At 37.7% G+C, this 17976-nt stretch overlaps 1 protein-coding gene across 1 annotated transcript in view; it reads left to right on the forward strand.

Annotated features, from left to right (window-relative positions):
* GRIA4 (glutamate ionotropic receptor AMPA type subunit 4) overlaps positions 1-4345 on the forward strand; it is a 250640-nt gene extending 246295 nt beyond the window's left edge. The window contains exon 15 of the mRNA XM_047754351.1: positions 1926-4345. Within this exon, the coding sequence (XP_047610307.1) occupies positions 1926-2090 (165 nt within the window). The 3' untranslated portion in view covers positions 2091-4345. The remainder of the gene's footprint in view (positions 1-1925) is intronic.
* Positions 4346-17976: the final 13631 nt, after the last annotated feature.

Genomic DNA, 17976 nt, shown 5'->3' on the forward strand with positions numbered 1-17976 from the left:
TCACGGCAATGCCGGATCGTTAACCCACTGAGCAAGGGCAGGGACCGAACCCGCAACCTCATGGTTCCCAGTCGGATTCGTTAACCTAACCACTGTGCCACGACGGGAACTCCAAAAAGACTGGCAGTATCTTTTTTTTTTTTTTTGTCTCTGCCTTTTCTGGAGCCGCTCCCGCGGCATACGGAGGTTCCCAGGCTAGGGGTCAAATTGGAGCTGTAGCCGCTGTCCTAAGCCAGAGCCACAGCAACACAGGATCCAAGCCGTGTCTGCTCGGACCTACACCAGAGCTCACAGCAACGCTGGATCCTTAACCCACTGAGCAAGGGCAGGGATCGAATCTGCAACCTCATGGTTCCCAGTCGGATTCATTAGCCACTGCGCCACAACGGGAACTCCTAAACTAATAGAACTTTTAAAATAATTATGAAAGTTCCCATTGTGGCTCAGGGGTAATGAGCCAACTAATATCCATGAGGACATGTGTTTGATCCCTAGCCTCGCTCAGTGGGTTAAGGATCTGGCGTTGTGTGAGCAATGTGTAGGTCACAGATGTGGCTTGTGCTGCTGTGGCTATGGTATAGGCCGTCAGCTGCAGCTCCAACTCGACCTCCAGCCAAGGAACTTCCATTTGCCGCAGGTGCAACCCTAAAAAGAAAAAAAAAAAAAAATTACTTAATATTAAATGTTGAGAGGTAGTCCGAAGAAACAAATTCAGACTTTAGTAAAATTTAATTTTTGAGACCATTCACCAAAACTGAACTGTAATAATGATCTTGGTTTTTTATCATAGATACATCAGTAGCAATCTGAGGTCAACTTTCTGAAATTATCCGGGTAACTTATCTCTAAACCTTTTCATTACATTTTCTAATCCAATTTTTAATTTCACATTTAATATATTATTATTCTAATATTTAAGTTACAGGGTAGAATAGGTACACAAATGGAATTCCCTAAAGAATTACATATACCTAAATTCACAACAGGGAATTAAGATACAATATGAGTTATGAGAAAATAATGATCTAAGGCATAACAACCTTAGGGAATATCTCTTTTACCTTATTTTCTCTTCAGTTAACATTAATATTCAGCTACTGGAAGGAATTTAAAGGCAATGAATGAACAGTAATTAGAGTTCCATGATAACACTGCCGGTTTCCCTTCTGTGTAGTATTATTACCTGCTACATAAAATGACAGAACAAGAATATAATGAGGATTTCAGAGATCTGATCCCATAACCTCAATCTGGCAAGTTCCCCAGTGAGTACATGAAGCATTGAAACACACCCCCTTTCAGTGCACTCCCTTTAAGTACTTAAAAGCTCTTAAAATATGAGCCTTAGCTTTCATGGTAGGCATAGAATGAATTTTATGTTACTAATTGTGCTGTTCCAAGTCATGTCTACAGCTGCTGTGAATGAATGAAAGTGTCTGTGGATAGATCTGTGTTCTGAAAACAGGAAGATCTGTCATGAATAGTATATATACAGTTTGGTTAGACAATTCATCACAATTTAAGAGCATAATCATTTAACCGTTAAGATGATTTCCAACAAGAAAAGACCCAAATAAAGACTGTTATCAAACCTAAAGGAGTTTTTTAAGCTGGACAAGAAATCCTAGGTGTAGAGTACACTAAGTTAAAAGATGTCTCCTGCTCACACTTGCCAAACAAAATCTAGTTTTATGATTTTTAGAATTACTTATTAAACAGGTAGGACCACAAACTCTAGAGTGATTCATCCTTCCGTGGTTGAGCTTTTCTTTCCCATGATAAGCAGTTTTCATATGACCAAAAGAGTATGGAAAAATGCAGATGTCTACTTATTGATATTTTGGTGTTTGCTGTGTCATTTTGTTGAAGAGACAGAAATATTGTAACACTCCACATTCTTTCTGTTTCCTTTCCATGCAACCCAGCTGACCTTTTCTGAAGCCATAAGAAACAAAGCCAGATTATCCATCACTGGGAGTGTGGGTGAAAATGGCCGCGTCTTGACACCCGACTGCCCAAAGGCTGTACACACTGGAACTGCAATTAGACAAAGTTCAGGATTGGCTGTCATTGCATCGGACCTACCATAAAAACCAAAAAAATAAATGAGTGCCTTAATTAAACTGTGTTGGTGACTGATGGAAACACAGCCCTGAGGGACAAGCTAAAGTCTTCGCTAAAACAATCCTTTGGCTGAGAGCGGGAAGTGCGTCCTAAGGCGCCGGACATCAGCAGCAGCCACGTGTGCATGAGCTCAGCTCGGAAACCCAAACTCAGATTTTATATCAGGAAAACTCACAATTTAGGTTTTTTTTTTTTTTTTTTTTTCCGGGGAGTGGGTTGGGGGAGCTGGGATGGGTGTATTAACAGCAACAAATTTCACTTGAGTGGACTTAAAAACTAATCAGACATGCCAGTTAGCACATTAAACTGTAAAGTTCTTGCTCAGAAGTTTTGGCCTTCACTCCAAGGGATAAAATAGTTATAGGCGTTAATGAACATGCTAACCTGTGTCTCCAAAACACCCATATATTCAAAGGAAGACTTATCCAGCCGAGAAAACAAATCACTAAACTGTGATAAGAAAATAATAGACATGTAAATCCTGTGGGAAAAAAAAAAAATTTAAAGGAAGTATTTACACTTACTTTGGAGAAAACAAATACTGAAACATGCTTGCTTTTTAACTGATGTAAATTCAGTAGAGGACAACACAATTCTTTTTTCTAACCATCTTAGGGAACAATACATTGCAATAATTGATATAAATGCCATCACTGTAATAAACTTAGAGACTTTTTTTTATAAAAGTTGTTGGTCATCTTGTTAGCTGTAACCTTCACTCTGTCACATGAATCAGTGTCCACAGATTGCATTTGTCTTACTACCAGGAACAAAAACAAAATGAAGACAACATTAACGTAAAATCATCAGTCTACAATGTAGAATCTGAAGAGACTACGGGTGACTCATGTTATCAATATTATTTATAATCCTGTTCCGTGTACAAAATTGTGGTTTTTGTACCCACCAAAAAGAATAAAACAATAGACGTTCTTACAGTATTTACAGAGCTTAAAGTTTTTTCTTATCATTATAAAAGTTATTTGAGAAATTAAAAGATTATATGTGGGATTGTAGAAGTAAAGTGTGGGCCATATTGGAAAATGTAGCTAGCCCTTATTATTTTGTATAGTAAGCTACTTTTTTTTCACAGATCTTTGCCTCATTAGCAGGTTAAACTGTCGTCAAAGGTGGAGTGTTTGAATTGGGGAGTGAATCATTGTCATAACAGCAACATACCCTGTAATTATGTACTGAAATTTTACTTGGCTGTATTGTGCTGCATAAAATATCTCTTGGGCTTCTCCCTCCGTTCCTCTTGTTCCATTTGAAGGCACTAATGATAGTTTGTGATAGACAACAAATGAATTAGTCTTTGTTTTCAACTGGAAATTGTGAAGAAAATTATACATGTTTATTTACAAAAATCATCTTATGTATGGATTAAATTAACATGGTTCAAAAGATGGTTTGGATTATTTGAAATAATAAGTACCATAATATAGACAAACATCACAATACTTAGAGATCTTGGCAGAAAGCACAAGTTTTGGAAGTCTGGTCTTGAAGGATGAGTTGAGTTTTCACAGGTGGAGAAGGTGTTAAGAGCCTTATAGATGAGCAGTGACCCAAAGCTTGGGCTGTCAAAGGCTTGTTTAAGGAGTATATGCAACCTGATGGGCTGGAGAGAAATGGGTGTGATATCATGGAAGATAAAAATGAAAAAATGTGAAAGAGTGATCACTTTGCTTCAACTCTCAAGATTCTCATTTGCTATTCAATCGCTGTGCTGCAGTAAGAGGAATCTCAAAAGTGCAAATCTGATAGCACACACACGTGCACGCGCATGTGCGCGTACACACACACACACGAGTTCCCTCAGGAAAACGCAAGCTCTTGAGCTAAGCAAATGATTTCCTTTACAACTTGGTCCCTATTTATCTCTTTCATAAATTTTCTCGGCCCCTACCCAACCTCTCCTGCCCACAAATAAACCTCAAAAGCAGGGACACTGCATTTACCTTTTCCTCAATCTATAACTCTTCCCTATCTCCCCTTAACCTGACTAACTTGTACTCATCCTTCAGTATTCAAATTGCATTTTACCTGCCCTGAAAGATTTCCACAACTATCCACCAGCCCCTGCCTGTGAGACTGAGTTAGGTATCCTTTTAATGTTTTGTCCCCATCACAGCACTTACCATACTGCATTGTAAATGCCTGTGTACTTGTCTGTCTAACTACTAGACTGTAAGCTCCTTGAGGGCAGGGACTGTGTCTATCTTGTTCACAGTTGTATCCCCAGCACCCAGCACAGTGCCTGGCATATTGTAGGTGCTTAATAAATATTTGTTGATTGAATTGAATTGAATTGAATTGAACTGAATTGAACTGAACTGAACTAAGCAGAAGCAGAAAAGCAACCTCTTTCCTCACTTAATAGACCGAAGAGTGTGTGTTAAGTATACAGTGAGTCAAAATGAAGCATGAAGTTGGGTGATTTCATAACATTGTGTACCTCACTGGAAGCAGTGGCTAAAAAAAAAAAAATGATGAATCTTCTGATCAGATGAGAAGGTATTCCATGTAATTGTACCTAGCTATGGAATAATTTGTTTACATAGAGAAACTGTCATGGAGTAATTAAGGTTTTTAGCCATACTTCTGAAAAAAGCTTTCATTTAAGTCTGAGAGTAGATTGGTGATATAAAAAGTTATATTTCTTTTAGTTTTATTTCTATATTATTAATACTACTATAAAGTTAAATTTATTTCTTACAGAGTAATTTTTATAAAAACTAAAATTTTAATTTGACATTAGTAAAAAGAGATATCTATCTGAACTCCAATCTAAGGAAATGCTAGACAATGTGATTTTAAATCTTTTATGTTTAAGTTAAAAACACTTAAAACTTTAGTTCCATAAAGTAAAGATTTCAGGTACCAAGCAGGCAAGATCACCATATAGTACAGAATTTCCTGAATATATCAGGCAAAGCCAATTTTGAAACTACATCAGCTAGTATACAATGATCACATTCAAAAGATATAAAGAGGAGTTCCCATGGTGGCTTAGTGGTTAACGAATCTGACTAGGAACCATGAGGTTGCGGGTTCGATCTCTGGCCTTGCTCAGTGGGTTAAGGATCCAGCATTGCCGTGAGCCATAGGTCTCAGACGCGGCACGGATCTGGCGTTGCTGTGGCTCTGGTGAAGGCCGGCAGCTACAGCTCCGATTAGACCTCTGGCCTGAGAACCTCCACATGCCATGGGTGCGGCCCTAGAAAATATAAAAAGACAAAAAAAAAAGATATAAAGAGCTCTCAGAACCATTTTGGTGCATTCAATTCAAAAGCTTCTAATTGAAAATGACATACTAGGATGCACCCTGACTCCCCAGCTACTGACTGTCAATTCATTCCATTTCCCTAAGGCATTGCACATAGTAGGAGTTCAATATATATTTGTCAATGCATAAAAACAACTTTATGTAGTATCAGTGAAAAATGGTCTAATAATTAGTAATTTAGAATATCCCAATTTGTAACCCCAAGGTGCTAATAAGATAAAAACTAGATAAAAAGTGACATTCAGGAGACTCTCTTAAAAGACAAATTGAAATTGTATAGATTAATTTGCCTTATACTTATCAATGTGATGCTACATGAAAAGTGTGCTTTCTCATGCACTTTCATAAAGAGGTTTTAATTTGAGGTAGTCCAACAGGCTAGAGTATTACATTTATAAAACCAAATGTAATCAGTAGTATGTTTATTTTTTTTCCTTTTTTTTGTCTTTTTGTCTTTTTAGGGCCACACCCATGGCATATGGAAGTTCTCAGGCTAAGGGTCTAATCACAGCTACAGCTGCCAGCCTACACCAGAGCCACAGCAATGCCAGATCCCAGCCAAGTCTCCGACCTACACCACAGCTCACGGCAATGCTGGATCCTTAACCCACTGAGCAAGGCCAGGGATCGAACCTGCAACTTCACGGTTCCTAGTCAGATTCATTTCCACTGCGCTACGATGGGAACTCCAGTACGCTGATTCTCTAAACAACTAGTACTAGTAGTCTTTTCAAAAGAGAACTGTTATTTAAGAAAAGATTTTGATAAATTATGAACAAGAAAAAATTATCTCAAAAAAGAGAACTAAATTGAAATAAGAATAACCTATTTTAATTTTATTTTCTTTGGATGGAAAAGTGGACTGAGTAATGAATAAAAATAAAAGATAAGGGGGAAAAAACAGACATGAAAGCAAAAAGTTGGGTAAAAGGCCAGTAGAATTCTCCTGGGTGTCCAAAAGAACTTATGGAAACAGAAATGTTTGGCATATGGTTTTTTACATTGTAGGTATGTAATGTTTGATGTATTCCTCTTCCCGTGACCTACAGATTAAATTTTCCTACATGCCATGAGCTGATATTTGTAGCTGGAGTAAAGGAGGGAGACAAGGAGAAAATTCTAAATCCAATGTTTGAGTTGATGCAAGGCCAGAACAACCCTAATAATATATCTCCTTCCCATAAAAATGTGCAGAAATCTAGATTGGAACTTGTCCTTCCACATGGCAAAAAAAATGAAGATTCATTTTCTTTTTTTCTGCCAGCGTCATTAATCTTCTAAGACCACCAAACACAAGAGGAAGAGGATACAACGCTTAGTCTCTTGTTTATTCATTCTCAGTCTGTTTTTACATTCTTCATTCCCTCCAAGCAAATCTTACATGTTGATATTACCCAGGGTTCTATCTTCTCCTTTCCCTTCTCACAAGATGTAAACCACCTGGTTGATCTTGCCATTATTAACATGTCTACAATCACCTATACATTATTAGCTCAGAAATCTCTAACGTCCTAGTCTTGATAAGGATGGAGTAGGATAGTTTCACAGGTAGTTGTAGAAGTCCCAACAGGGGACCATAGATAGAGATGGAAACCTAGGGAAATTTGGGAGATCACTGTAAGTTAATGATCGCTCAAGAAAGCCATCAGAATGAAGCAGCTTGCTTAACTATGAAACCACAATTAAAAGCAGGAGATATGACTCAGGTCTTTAAAATGAGGCCCTCATTCAAGTTCAGCAAGACAATGACCCTTAGGACTAAGGGCAGGAGTTTAAGGACCTCCCTTCTGCTGATTCGAATTAGCACCTTGACAGTCCTAGTTTGATTTTATAGGGTCAAGTACTTTCTTACAGGATACCAAGGAGGAGCTACTACTTAAAGAAAAAGGAAGAGGAGGTCTCAGTTTATAAAAATGTAGCCCAACTAATCCTTGGGGCAAACAAACCCTCCTTGCCTGTCCACGTGTATCTCTCACAAGCATCTTATCTAAATAAATCTATTTCTTGCTTATCACTTTGTCTCTTGCTGAATTCCTTCTGTGCTGAGGCACCAAGAATCTGAACCTCAGTAAGTCCAGACGTCAGGTGAGTGATTTGAACTTAAAAATCACTGGTTTAGGCTGGGTTCAAGTTGTAAGTGTTGTCAGTTTCAGACTCACATATCCAATATTCCAGTGGCTATCTCTTTTTGACTTTTCAATAGCACATGTCAAATGTTCACTGTACATTCCTACCTCCCTTTATACTCCCTTGTGACCTGCACTAACATGTATCTAATCTCCTAAATTAGAAACATGAGCCTCATTTCATAACCTCTTTTCTTCATCATTCTCACAAATAATTAATCAACATTTTAAATTTCTTGTATGTCCTAAACATCTTCTTATTCTGTCCCATGATCTTTATCCACACTATGACAGACTTAACCAAGGACTCACAATTTCACTGTTGCACTCTACAGTTTTCTCCTAATAGATCTCCGTGCTTCTTTTCTCACTTATATTCCCCTCTAGTCCATTTTCTACATGGCTGCCAAAGAAATTTTCCTAAACATAAATGTGATCCTATTATCTTCCTGATTAAAATAATCCAACGTCCATTACATGAGGCCTATCAACATCTCCAGTATGACTTCTCACCCACTTTCCATTCCAGAACACCAAATTACTATCACGGCTTCAGTTTTCAGAATGCTTCATGTTCATGCCCTTCAAATCTTGCCAGTTATTACTTCTACCTGAAATGCTTCTGTTTTGGGAAGGATTCCTAATTATAATCAACAGAATCACTTTTATCCAGTTAAGCAAAAAGAGAATTTATTAATAATGCTAGAGAATTCACGGAATCTCAGGGAAACACAAAAAGCCAGGCCTGAAGAACAATAGAGTGATCTGCCCCCCAATCACCAGTGGACACATATATCAGAGCAAGGACACTGAAAAAGGAATACTACTATTAGGACTTCTGTTTCTACTGCCTCTGAAGATGAGATGCCCCTGCATGCTGTTACCTTCTCAGGAAGTAGGCTTCATACAACTGAGACCTCAGGCATGAATATCTAACTGGTGGTTTTAGGAGATAATTCATTTCTCTCCTTTCTTTAGTACCCTAGGGAGACTGGGGAATCAAATAGCAGCTTCCACTTTAGGGAAGCATTCTGTAGAAAATATAGGAAGATATTCAAAAGAAGCTGAATGGGCATAAAGTATAGCTTATCATCTGTCCCTTTGTGCCTAATTCCTGCTCATCCAACAAGAAGCATTCCAAACAATTCTCATTCAGGAGGACGCCTGCACCCGCACTCCTCCTTTGGGTGTATATTACTGCTTTGCTTCTGCCTTAGATAAACAAACTGCTTCTCTGTGTGCTCTCCCACATTTTGTATTGTGTTTCTAATAAAAAAAGCTTTATACCTGTTTTTAAAAGAAGAAGCAGCATCCTAGAAATCACATCTTTGGGTAGACATTCCTGATTCTCTCAGTTTGGAGATCCCTCTTTTTCATTTCCTTATATTTGTTCATCTTTATAGCCTTGAACTTCTGCTTCTGCCTAGGAAATAGAAAGATACAAAAGTTCACCTTCACCTTAACAATAAGAAAAAGACAAAGAAATAAAGTCCTAACTTATCTTGTGCAAGTCAGAGACCTAACGGCTCATGGTAACAAAGTGAACAGATTTTGGAAGAAGAACAAATCCCTTCAGGGCGAGATGGGATACAGAACCAGTTTCACACTTGGTACAGCAGAGAGGAGGCGGCGCTCTTCTGGCACCAGTTCAAGTAGGTAAGAAGAATTCAGCTAAAACACTGAGAAATTCTTTAAGAATGGCTACTATGGCAAGTATTGGCTAGTATGTCAGTTTGAAATAGCTGAGGACCTTGGACCAAGAAAATCCAAACTCACTTGCAAGCTTTTTCTCGTGATCCTTCACTGAGTGCTCAGAAGAATGATTGGGTGCAGGATGGGAGGCTGAATAGAGACTTCTTTGGTGGAGAGAGAGGTGAATAGCACCTACTAGGGAAAACTCAAAACGTCCTGCCTGACTTCCCAGGCCCTTTTGTTCTACAAATCAAGTCTTTGAGCTACTCAAGGAAGAGAAACAAATCCTTTTGTCTCCATGGCTTCTGGAGTCATATCTCTGGAGAAATAATTGAATAATAGAAATAACTGAAGCCCCTCTGTAGGAGGCATAGGAAACTGTCATGGGTCCAAGATTCCACACCAACACCCTGCAAATATCTACTGCTACTGGCAAGAGGCAGGAATACTATGAAAGTCTCACCTCACCTCAATATCAAAGTAAAAACGGCCTACATATAACTGATGGTAGACAAACATAAGAGAAAATCCCAGCTCACTCCCACAATAAGTCTAGTACTGTTTAACAAGTAACACCTGTCCACTAGTGAGAGGTGGGATAAGAGAATAGAAAGAGGCCTCTACAGTGGCATGAAATAGCTGGAAACTTCGAGAAGGAACAGGAACACTGAGAAAAACCCTCTCACACCTCAATGTCCACATTAAGCACAGGGTAACATCGGCCACCACTAGATGATTTTGGAGCCTATAGTACACTGAAGGTAATGATAGCAACAACAAAATCCAGCACAATTTCTAACTAGATTTATTCAGCATCCCCAAAATAAAGTACTGACCAAAAAAACAAACAAAAAATAGAAGTGCCACACATGTAAATACAATTCACATCAGTCTATAGTGTTCTTCAACCTATATAGTATTTTTGTTTAAATCACAAGGCACACACACACACAAAAGAAGGAAAAAATAACCAATTATCAAGAAATAAATCAAGAAAACCATACCCAGACATTGGAACCATAAGACAAAATCTTTAAATATATGCATTAGATAAAATTCTAAAGTGACCACTAAGGATGCAAGCTCTTCTTGCAAGAAGAGATTATAATCTCTTCTTTTTTAAAAAATTAAGAACATCAACATTATTGTGTTTTTAATTTTACTGAAGTGTAGTTTATTTATAATGTTGTATTAATTTCTGCTGTACAGCAAAGTAATTCAGTTATACATATACACATATCCATTCCCATAGAGATTATCACAGAATATTGAGAAGATTTCCCTGTGATATAGAGCAGGCCCCCATTGACTATTCATTCCATATACCATAATGTTCATAAGCCATCCCAAGTTCCCAATTTATCCTTCCTTATTGTCCTTCCCCTTTGGTAATCATAGGTTTGTTTTCAAAGTCTGTGAGATTGTTTCTGTTCTGTAAATAGGTTCATTTGTGGAGTTCCTATTGTGGCTTGGCAGGTTAAGGACACAACATTTTCTGAGGATTACAGGTATGATCCCTGACCTCACTTAGTGGGTTAAGGATCCAGCATTGCCACAAGCTGTGGGATAGGTCCCAGATGAGGCTCAGATCCAGTGTTCCCGTGGCTGAGGCGTAGGCCACAGCTGCAGCTATGATTTGATCCCTAGCCCAGGAATTTCCATGTGCTGCAGGAAAGGACATAAAAAAAAAAAACAAACCCTCATTTGTATTATTTTTTTTATATTCCACATATAAGTGATATCATATGATGTTTGTCTTTGTCTATCTGACCTAGAATGATAGTCTCTAGGTCCACTCATGTTGCTGCAAATGGCATTATTTCATTATTTTTATGGCTGAGTAATATTCCATTGTATATGTGTACCACATCTTCTTTATCCATTTCTCTGTTGAAGGAAATTTATCCATGTATTTGCTATTGTAAATAGTGCTGCAATGAATGTTGTGGTGCATAAATCTTTCTGAATTATGGTTTTCTCTTGATATATGCCCAGGAGTGGAACTGCTGGATCATATGGTAGTTTATATTTAGTTTTTTGAGGCAACACCATACTGTTTTCCATAGTGGCTGTACCAATTTACATTACCACCAACAGTGTAGGAGGATTCCCTTTTCTCTACACCCTCTTTAAGACTTATTGCTTCTAGACTTTTTGATGATGGCCATTCTGACTGGTGTAAGGTGATACCTCAGTGCAGTTTTGATTTTCACTTCTCTAATAATTAGTGATGTCGAGCATCTTTTCAAGAGCTTTTTAGCCATCTGTATTATTTGGAGAAGAGTCTATTTAGATCTTCTGCCCATTTTTGGATTGGGCTATTTGGTTTTCTGATATTGAGCTTCATGTGTTGCTTGTGTATTTTGGAGATGGTTTCCTTGTCAGTTGCATTGATTACAAATATTTTCTCCCATTCTATGGGTGTCTTTTCATTTTGTTTATGGTTTCATTTCCTTTGCAAAAGCTTTTGAGTTTAATTAGGTCCCATTTGTTTATTTTTGTTTTTATTTGCATTACTCTAGGAAATGGATCAAAAAAGATTCTGCAGAGAAGTACATCAAAAAATGTTTTGACTAGGAGAGTTTTATTGTATCTGGTCTTACATATATGCCTTTAATCCATTTTGAGTTTATTTTTGTGCATGGTATTAGAGAGTGTTCTAATTTAATTTTTTACATGTAGCTATCCAATTTTCCCAGTACCAATTATTGAAGAGACTATCTTTTCCATGGAATAGTCTTGCCTTCTTTGTCAAAGATGAACTGACCATAGGTGTGTGGGTTTATTTCTGTGTTTTCTATGCTGTTCCACTGATCTGTTTCTGTTTTTGTGCCAGTTCCATACTGTTTAGACGACTGTAGCTTTGTAGTATTGTCTGAAGCCATGGAGGATGATTTTGCCAGCTCCATTTTTCTTTCTCAAGATTGCTTTGGCTATTTAGGATCTTTTGTGTTTCCATCAAAATTATAATGTTTTTGTTCCTATTTCTGTGGGAAAAAAACCATTGTTAATTTGATAGGGATTGCATTGAATCTGTAGCTTTCCTTGGGTAATATAGTCATTTTGACAGTATTGATTCTTCCATTGCAAGAACATGATATATATATTAAAAAAAAAAAAAAAAAAAAAAGACAAAAAAAGGAGTTCCCATCATGGCTCAGTGGTTAACAAATCTGACTAGGAACCATGAGGTTGTAGGTCCAATCCCTGGCCTTGCTCAGTGGGTTAAGGTTCCGGAATTGCCGTGAGCTGTGGTGTAGGTCACAAACGTGAATCTGATCCTGCGTTGCTGTGGCTCTGGCATAGGCCACTGGCTACAGCTCCGATTCAACCCCTATCCTGGGAACCTCCATATGCCAAGGGAGTGGCCCAAGAAATGGCAAAAAAAAAAAAACCAAGGACATGATATCTCTCTCCATCTGCATCTTATAGTTTTTGAAGTAGAGGTCTTTTATCTCCTTAGGGAAGTTTATTCCCAGGTATTTTATTCTTTTTGATGTGATGGTAAATGGGATTCCTTAATTTCTCTCTCTGATCTTTCATTGTTAGTGTATAAGAATGTGAGAGATTTCTGTGTATTAATTTTGAATCCTGCAACTTTACCAAATTCATTGATGAGCTCTAGTAATTTTATGGTGGTGTCTTTAGGATTTTTTTTTATGTATAGTATCCTGCCATCTGCAAACAGTGACAGTTTCACCTCTTCCTTTCCAATTTGGATTCCTTTTTATTTCTTTTTCTTTTCTGATTGCTAGGGCTAGGACTTCCAAAACTATGCTGAATGAAAGTGATGAGAGTGGACCTCTTTGTCTTCTTCCTGATCTTAATGGAAATGTTTCAGCTTTTCACCACTGAGAATGATGTTAGCTGTGGGTTTGTCATATATGGCCTTTTTTATGTTGAGATAGGTTCTCTCTATGCTCCACATTCAGCAGTTTTTAATCATAAATGGGTGTTGAGTTTTGTCAAAAGCTTTTCTGTTATCTATGGAGATGACCATATGATTTTTATTCGTCAGTTTGTTAATGTGGTATATCACAGTGATTGATTTGCAGATATTGAAGAATCCTTGCATCCCTGGGATAAATCCTACTTTCATGGTGTATGATCCTTTTCATATATTACTGGATTTGGCTTGCTAATATTTTGTTGAGGTTTTTGCATCTATTTTCATCAGTGATATTATCCTATAATTTTCTTTTTGTGTGTGGTAGCTTTGTCTGGTTTTGTTATCAGAATGATGGCAGCCTCCTAAGACTAAGATTTTGAGGGTTTCTTCCTCTTCAGCTTTTTGGATTAGTTTCAGGGTAGGTATTAACTCTTTTCTAAATGTTTGATAGAATTCACCTGTGAAACCATCTTGTTCTAGTTTTCTGGTATTTGGAAGTTTATTGATCATAGTTTCAATTTCACTGCTTGTGATTGATTTATTCATATTTTCTGTTTCTTCCTGGTTCAGTCTTGGAAAGTTGTAGCTTTGTAAGGATGCATCCATATTTTCTGGATTGTGCATTTTATTGGCACATAGTTGCTTATAGCAATCTCTTATAATCCTTTGTATTTCTGTGGTATTGGCTGTAATTTCTCCCTTTTCATTCCTAATTTTATTGATTTTGGTCCTTTCCCTTTTTTCTTGATGAGTCTGTCTAAAGATTTATCATTTGTTGATCTTTGCAATGAACCAGCTTTTAATTTCATTGATCCTTTCTATTGATTTCTATTTCATTTATTTCTGCTCTGATTTTTATGACTTCTTTCCTTCTACTAATTTTGAGTTTTGTTTGTTCTTCTTTCTCTACTTGCTTTAGGTGTAAGATTAGGTTGTTTGAGATTTTTCTTGCTTCCTGAGGTTAAGATTACAATCTAGCTATAAAGTTCCCTCTTAGAAGCAATTTACTGTGTCCCATTTGTTTTGGATCTTTGTGTCTTCATTGGCATTTACCTATGTGATTATTTGATTTCTCTTTGATTTTTTCAGTTACCCATTGGTTGTATAGTAGCATATTGTTTAGCCTCCACGTGCTTTTGTTATTTCACAATTTTTTTTCCTTTTAATTCATTTCTAGTCTCACAATTGTCAGAAAATATGCTTGATATGATTTTAACTTTCTTAAATTTACAAAGGCTTGACTTGTGGCACAGGATGTGATTTATCCTGAAGAATGTTCTATGGGCTCTTGAGAAGAATGTGTATTCTGCTTTTAGATGTTCTATAAATATCAGTTAGACTATCTGATCTAACTTCTTCAATCAATCCCTTGATCATTAGGTAGTGTTGTCTCTTGTAACCTTCTTTAAAATCTATTTTGTCTGATATGAGTATTGCCATTCCAGCTTTTTAAAATTTCTATTTACATGCAATATCTTTTTCCACCCCCTCACTTTCAGTCTGCATGTGTCCCTAGATCTGAAGTAAGTCTCTTGTAGACAGCATATGGGTCTCGTTTTTTATCCATTCATCCAGTCTGTGTCTTTAGGTTGGAGAATTTAGTCAATTTACATTTAGGGTAAATATCAATATATATGTTCTTATTGCCAATTTTGTTAATTGTTTTGGATTTATATAGATATATCTTTTTTTTCTCTTCCTCTTTTGTTCTCTTCTCTTATGATTTGATGACTGTCTTTAGCATTGTATTTGGATTGATTTTTGTCGTGGTTTTTTTTTTTTTTTTTTGGCATATGGAGGTTCCCAGGCTAGGGGTTTAATCAGAGCTACAGCTGCTGGCCTATGCCAGAGCCACAGAAATGCAGAATCCGAGCCACATCTGTGACCTATAACATAGCTCACAGCAACATCGGATCCTTAACCCACTGAATGAGGCCAAGGATTGAACCTGCAAACTTATGGCTCCTAGTCAGATTTGTTTCTGCTGTGCCATGATGGGAACTCCTTTGTTGTATATTTATTGTAGCTTTTTAGTTTGCAGGTCCCATGAGGTTTTGATATAGCTGGGTTTATTATCATATTTGCATATGGATTTTTTTTCCTACCTTTACTATATGTTTGCCTCTACTGGTAAGGTTTCCCACTTGTAATATTCTTGTATCTAGTTGTGGCCTTTTCTTTTTCACCTATATAGCAAAGAAACAAACTCATGGACATGGAGAACAGACTTGTGGTTGCCAAGGGGAAGAGGGAGAGAGTGGAGTAGACTGGGAGTTTGGGGCTAATAAATGCATTTTGAGTGGATAAGCAATGAGATACTGCTGTACAGCACAGGGAACTATATCTAATCAATTTTGATGGAGTACGATGGAGGATAATGTGAGAAAGAGTATATATATATTAGCTGGACCACTTTGCTGTACAGCAGAAATTGACAGATCATTGTAAATCAACTATAATAAAAATTTAGAAATAAATATTTTTAAAGATTTAATCTTTACAACAATCCTTTGATGTATTATTATCTATTGTACACAAAAAAATGAATCACTGAAAAATTAGATATTTTACCCAAAATTATGCAGTTGGCAATTTATACATCTAGTTTTAAAGTCAAATATTCTTATTAGAAACCCTAGACCCTTAATCACTCCTTGATATATTACCTTACTATACTTGTTCTAAGAGGAGGAAAATGGAAAGAAAAAGTATAGATTTGTAAATTTAGTGCCCAGAAGTTGAGTAAGTTGCTGTCTGGTGGCTTCTAATTCCTCAAAGTTAAGATTCCCCACTGAACATAAAGGGAAGGGCAAGAAAATATCAGAGTTTTTCTGGGGGAAAAGACTTGAATTCACATGTATTAACTTTATAGGACTAATTTAACAAGTAATCACAAACTGAGTAGCTTAAAACAATGAAATTTATTCTCTCACAATTCAGGAACCAAGAAGTCTGACATCAAGATGTTAATAGGGCTAGTTCCTTCTACAGGCTGAAGGATAATCTGTTCCATGTCTCTCTCCTAGCTTCTGATAGAACACAAGGGTGTTCCTGGGCTTATAGCTGCATCAATCCAGTCTCTGCCTCCATCTTCATATGTCTTTTCCTGTATGTATTCCCATCTCTAGATCTCTCCCTCTCATAAAGATACTGGTCATTGAATTTATGGTCCACTCTAAGCCCATATAACCTCATCTTAACCTGATTACATCTAAAAACAATATTTGCAAGAAATGTTATATTCACAAGGACCTGCTGTTAGGACTTCAATACACCTTTTTGGAGTAAACAGTTCAACCCGCAGAACATGGTTTTTGGAGAAGGGAAGAGTATGCAGCCTGAAAAAACCAAAGTAATATTGGCAGGCAGTGTTGAGAGCCCAATAAGGCTGTGAATTTAAAGTAACACCAATCTTCCTCGGTACATGAGTAAAATGATGGTCATGGAATCAGAGCTGAGAAAGAACAGATGTTAGAGGTGAAATTGGAAAGGTCATTGGATTGTAAGTCCTGAGGATGAAAAACACTTGCAGCAAGCTGAGTGGTTTTGGAATTCTGGTCACTGAGTTAGTTTTGAATTAATTATTATGGAGGAACAGGGTAGCTTTGCCCAGAAGAATATTCTGTGACAGAAGGGGTGTTTGAGGTGAGGTGGTGGAACTGGTGATGAGAACACAGAACTAAGTGGTCGAAGCTTTCAGGGATTCTCCACCTGGACACCAGAATTACATGGAAAGTTCCTAGGAGGACCAAGTGCAGAGAGAAAAAGAGTCAGTGAGTGTGACTGAGAACAGTAATGAAAAGAAGGGGGCATTGGTTTTGGCCAGTGGGTATTAGCTTCAAAGATGCAGCTTTTTTCATAAAAGAATGAAGAAGTAATGATCTGGAAACAGCATGGGGAGCAAAGATGACTCTAAATCCAAAAACTGATCCCCCAACTCCCACAGGAGGGCACTAGATTATACAGCAAATATGTATGATTTAAAATCTTGGTCATTCTGTTTATTTGCAGAATCATACCTGGCTCGGGATGCAAATCATCTTTAATAGGAAAGTGAGTCCTCCAAATGGCCTGCTCACTTCAGGGAATGCAATGCCAAGTGCAAGCATATACAGTCCAGACAAAGGAAAAGAATTATAAAACACACACCTGGCTACAAGGGTCCACACCTATGGTATGGGAGCAGTGCTCAGCTAAACTGGGAATGAATTATAAGCTGCGAAGACTGACATTCACTTTATACTAACATTTTAACCCAAGAGGTACACAGGAAGACTTTGGAAGACATAAAGATACTGATTTTAGATTTGATCAAGATGGTAGAGTAGGAAGACCCTGAACTCATCTCCCCCTACAAACTCATCAAAACTACAACTACATATAGAGCAGTTCTCTCTGAGAACAACCATGAAAACTAGAAGAATGGCTCTTCTATAACAAAGTTTATAAATAAAAAGCCACAGAGAGTCTGGTAGGAAAGAAGGAGAAGCAATCTAGTCAGGACCCATATCCCTGATGAGTGACCCAGAAAAGAAGGGGTTATCACAGGCTCAAGGATCCTCCCTAAGAAGCAAGGGGTTTGAGGCCCATATTGGGCATCCCAGCCATGGGGTCAAGTACCAGGAAGATGAGCCTCCTTGGCTGGTTTGAAAACCAGTGGGGCTTACTGGTCAACTATAAGAAACTGAGTCTCCACTCTTGAAGCGTTTGCACACAGATTTGCTTGCTCTGCATCCCAGCACAATGGCAGCAGATTGAAAACAGCCTGGTGCTCTGGCCAGTCTGCCAGAACTACTTCAGCTTGACCCTAGGCTTCACCAAGCTCCTACTTCAGGCCATCCTGCTCTGGCACTGCT

The sequence above is a fragment of the Phacochoerus africanus genome, chromosome 11 (assembly GCF_016906955.1).
Source record: "Phacochoerus africanus isolate WHEZ1 chromosome 11, ROS_Pafr_v1, whole genome shotgun sequence".
NCBI classification, from domain to species: Eukaryota; Metazoa; Chordata; class Mammalia; order Artiodactyla; family Suidae; genus Phacochoerus; species Phacochoerus africanus.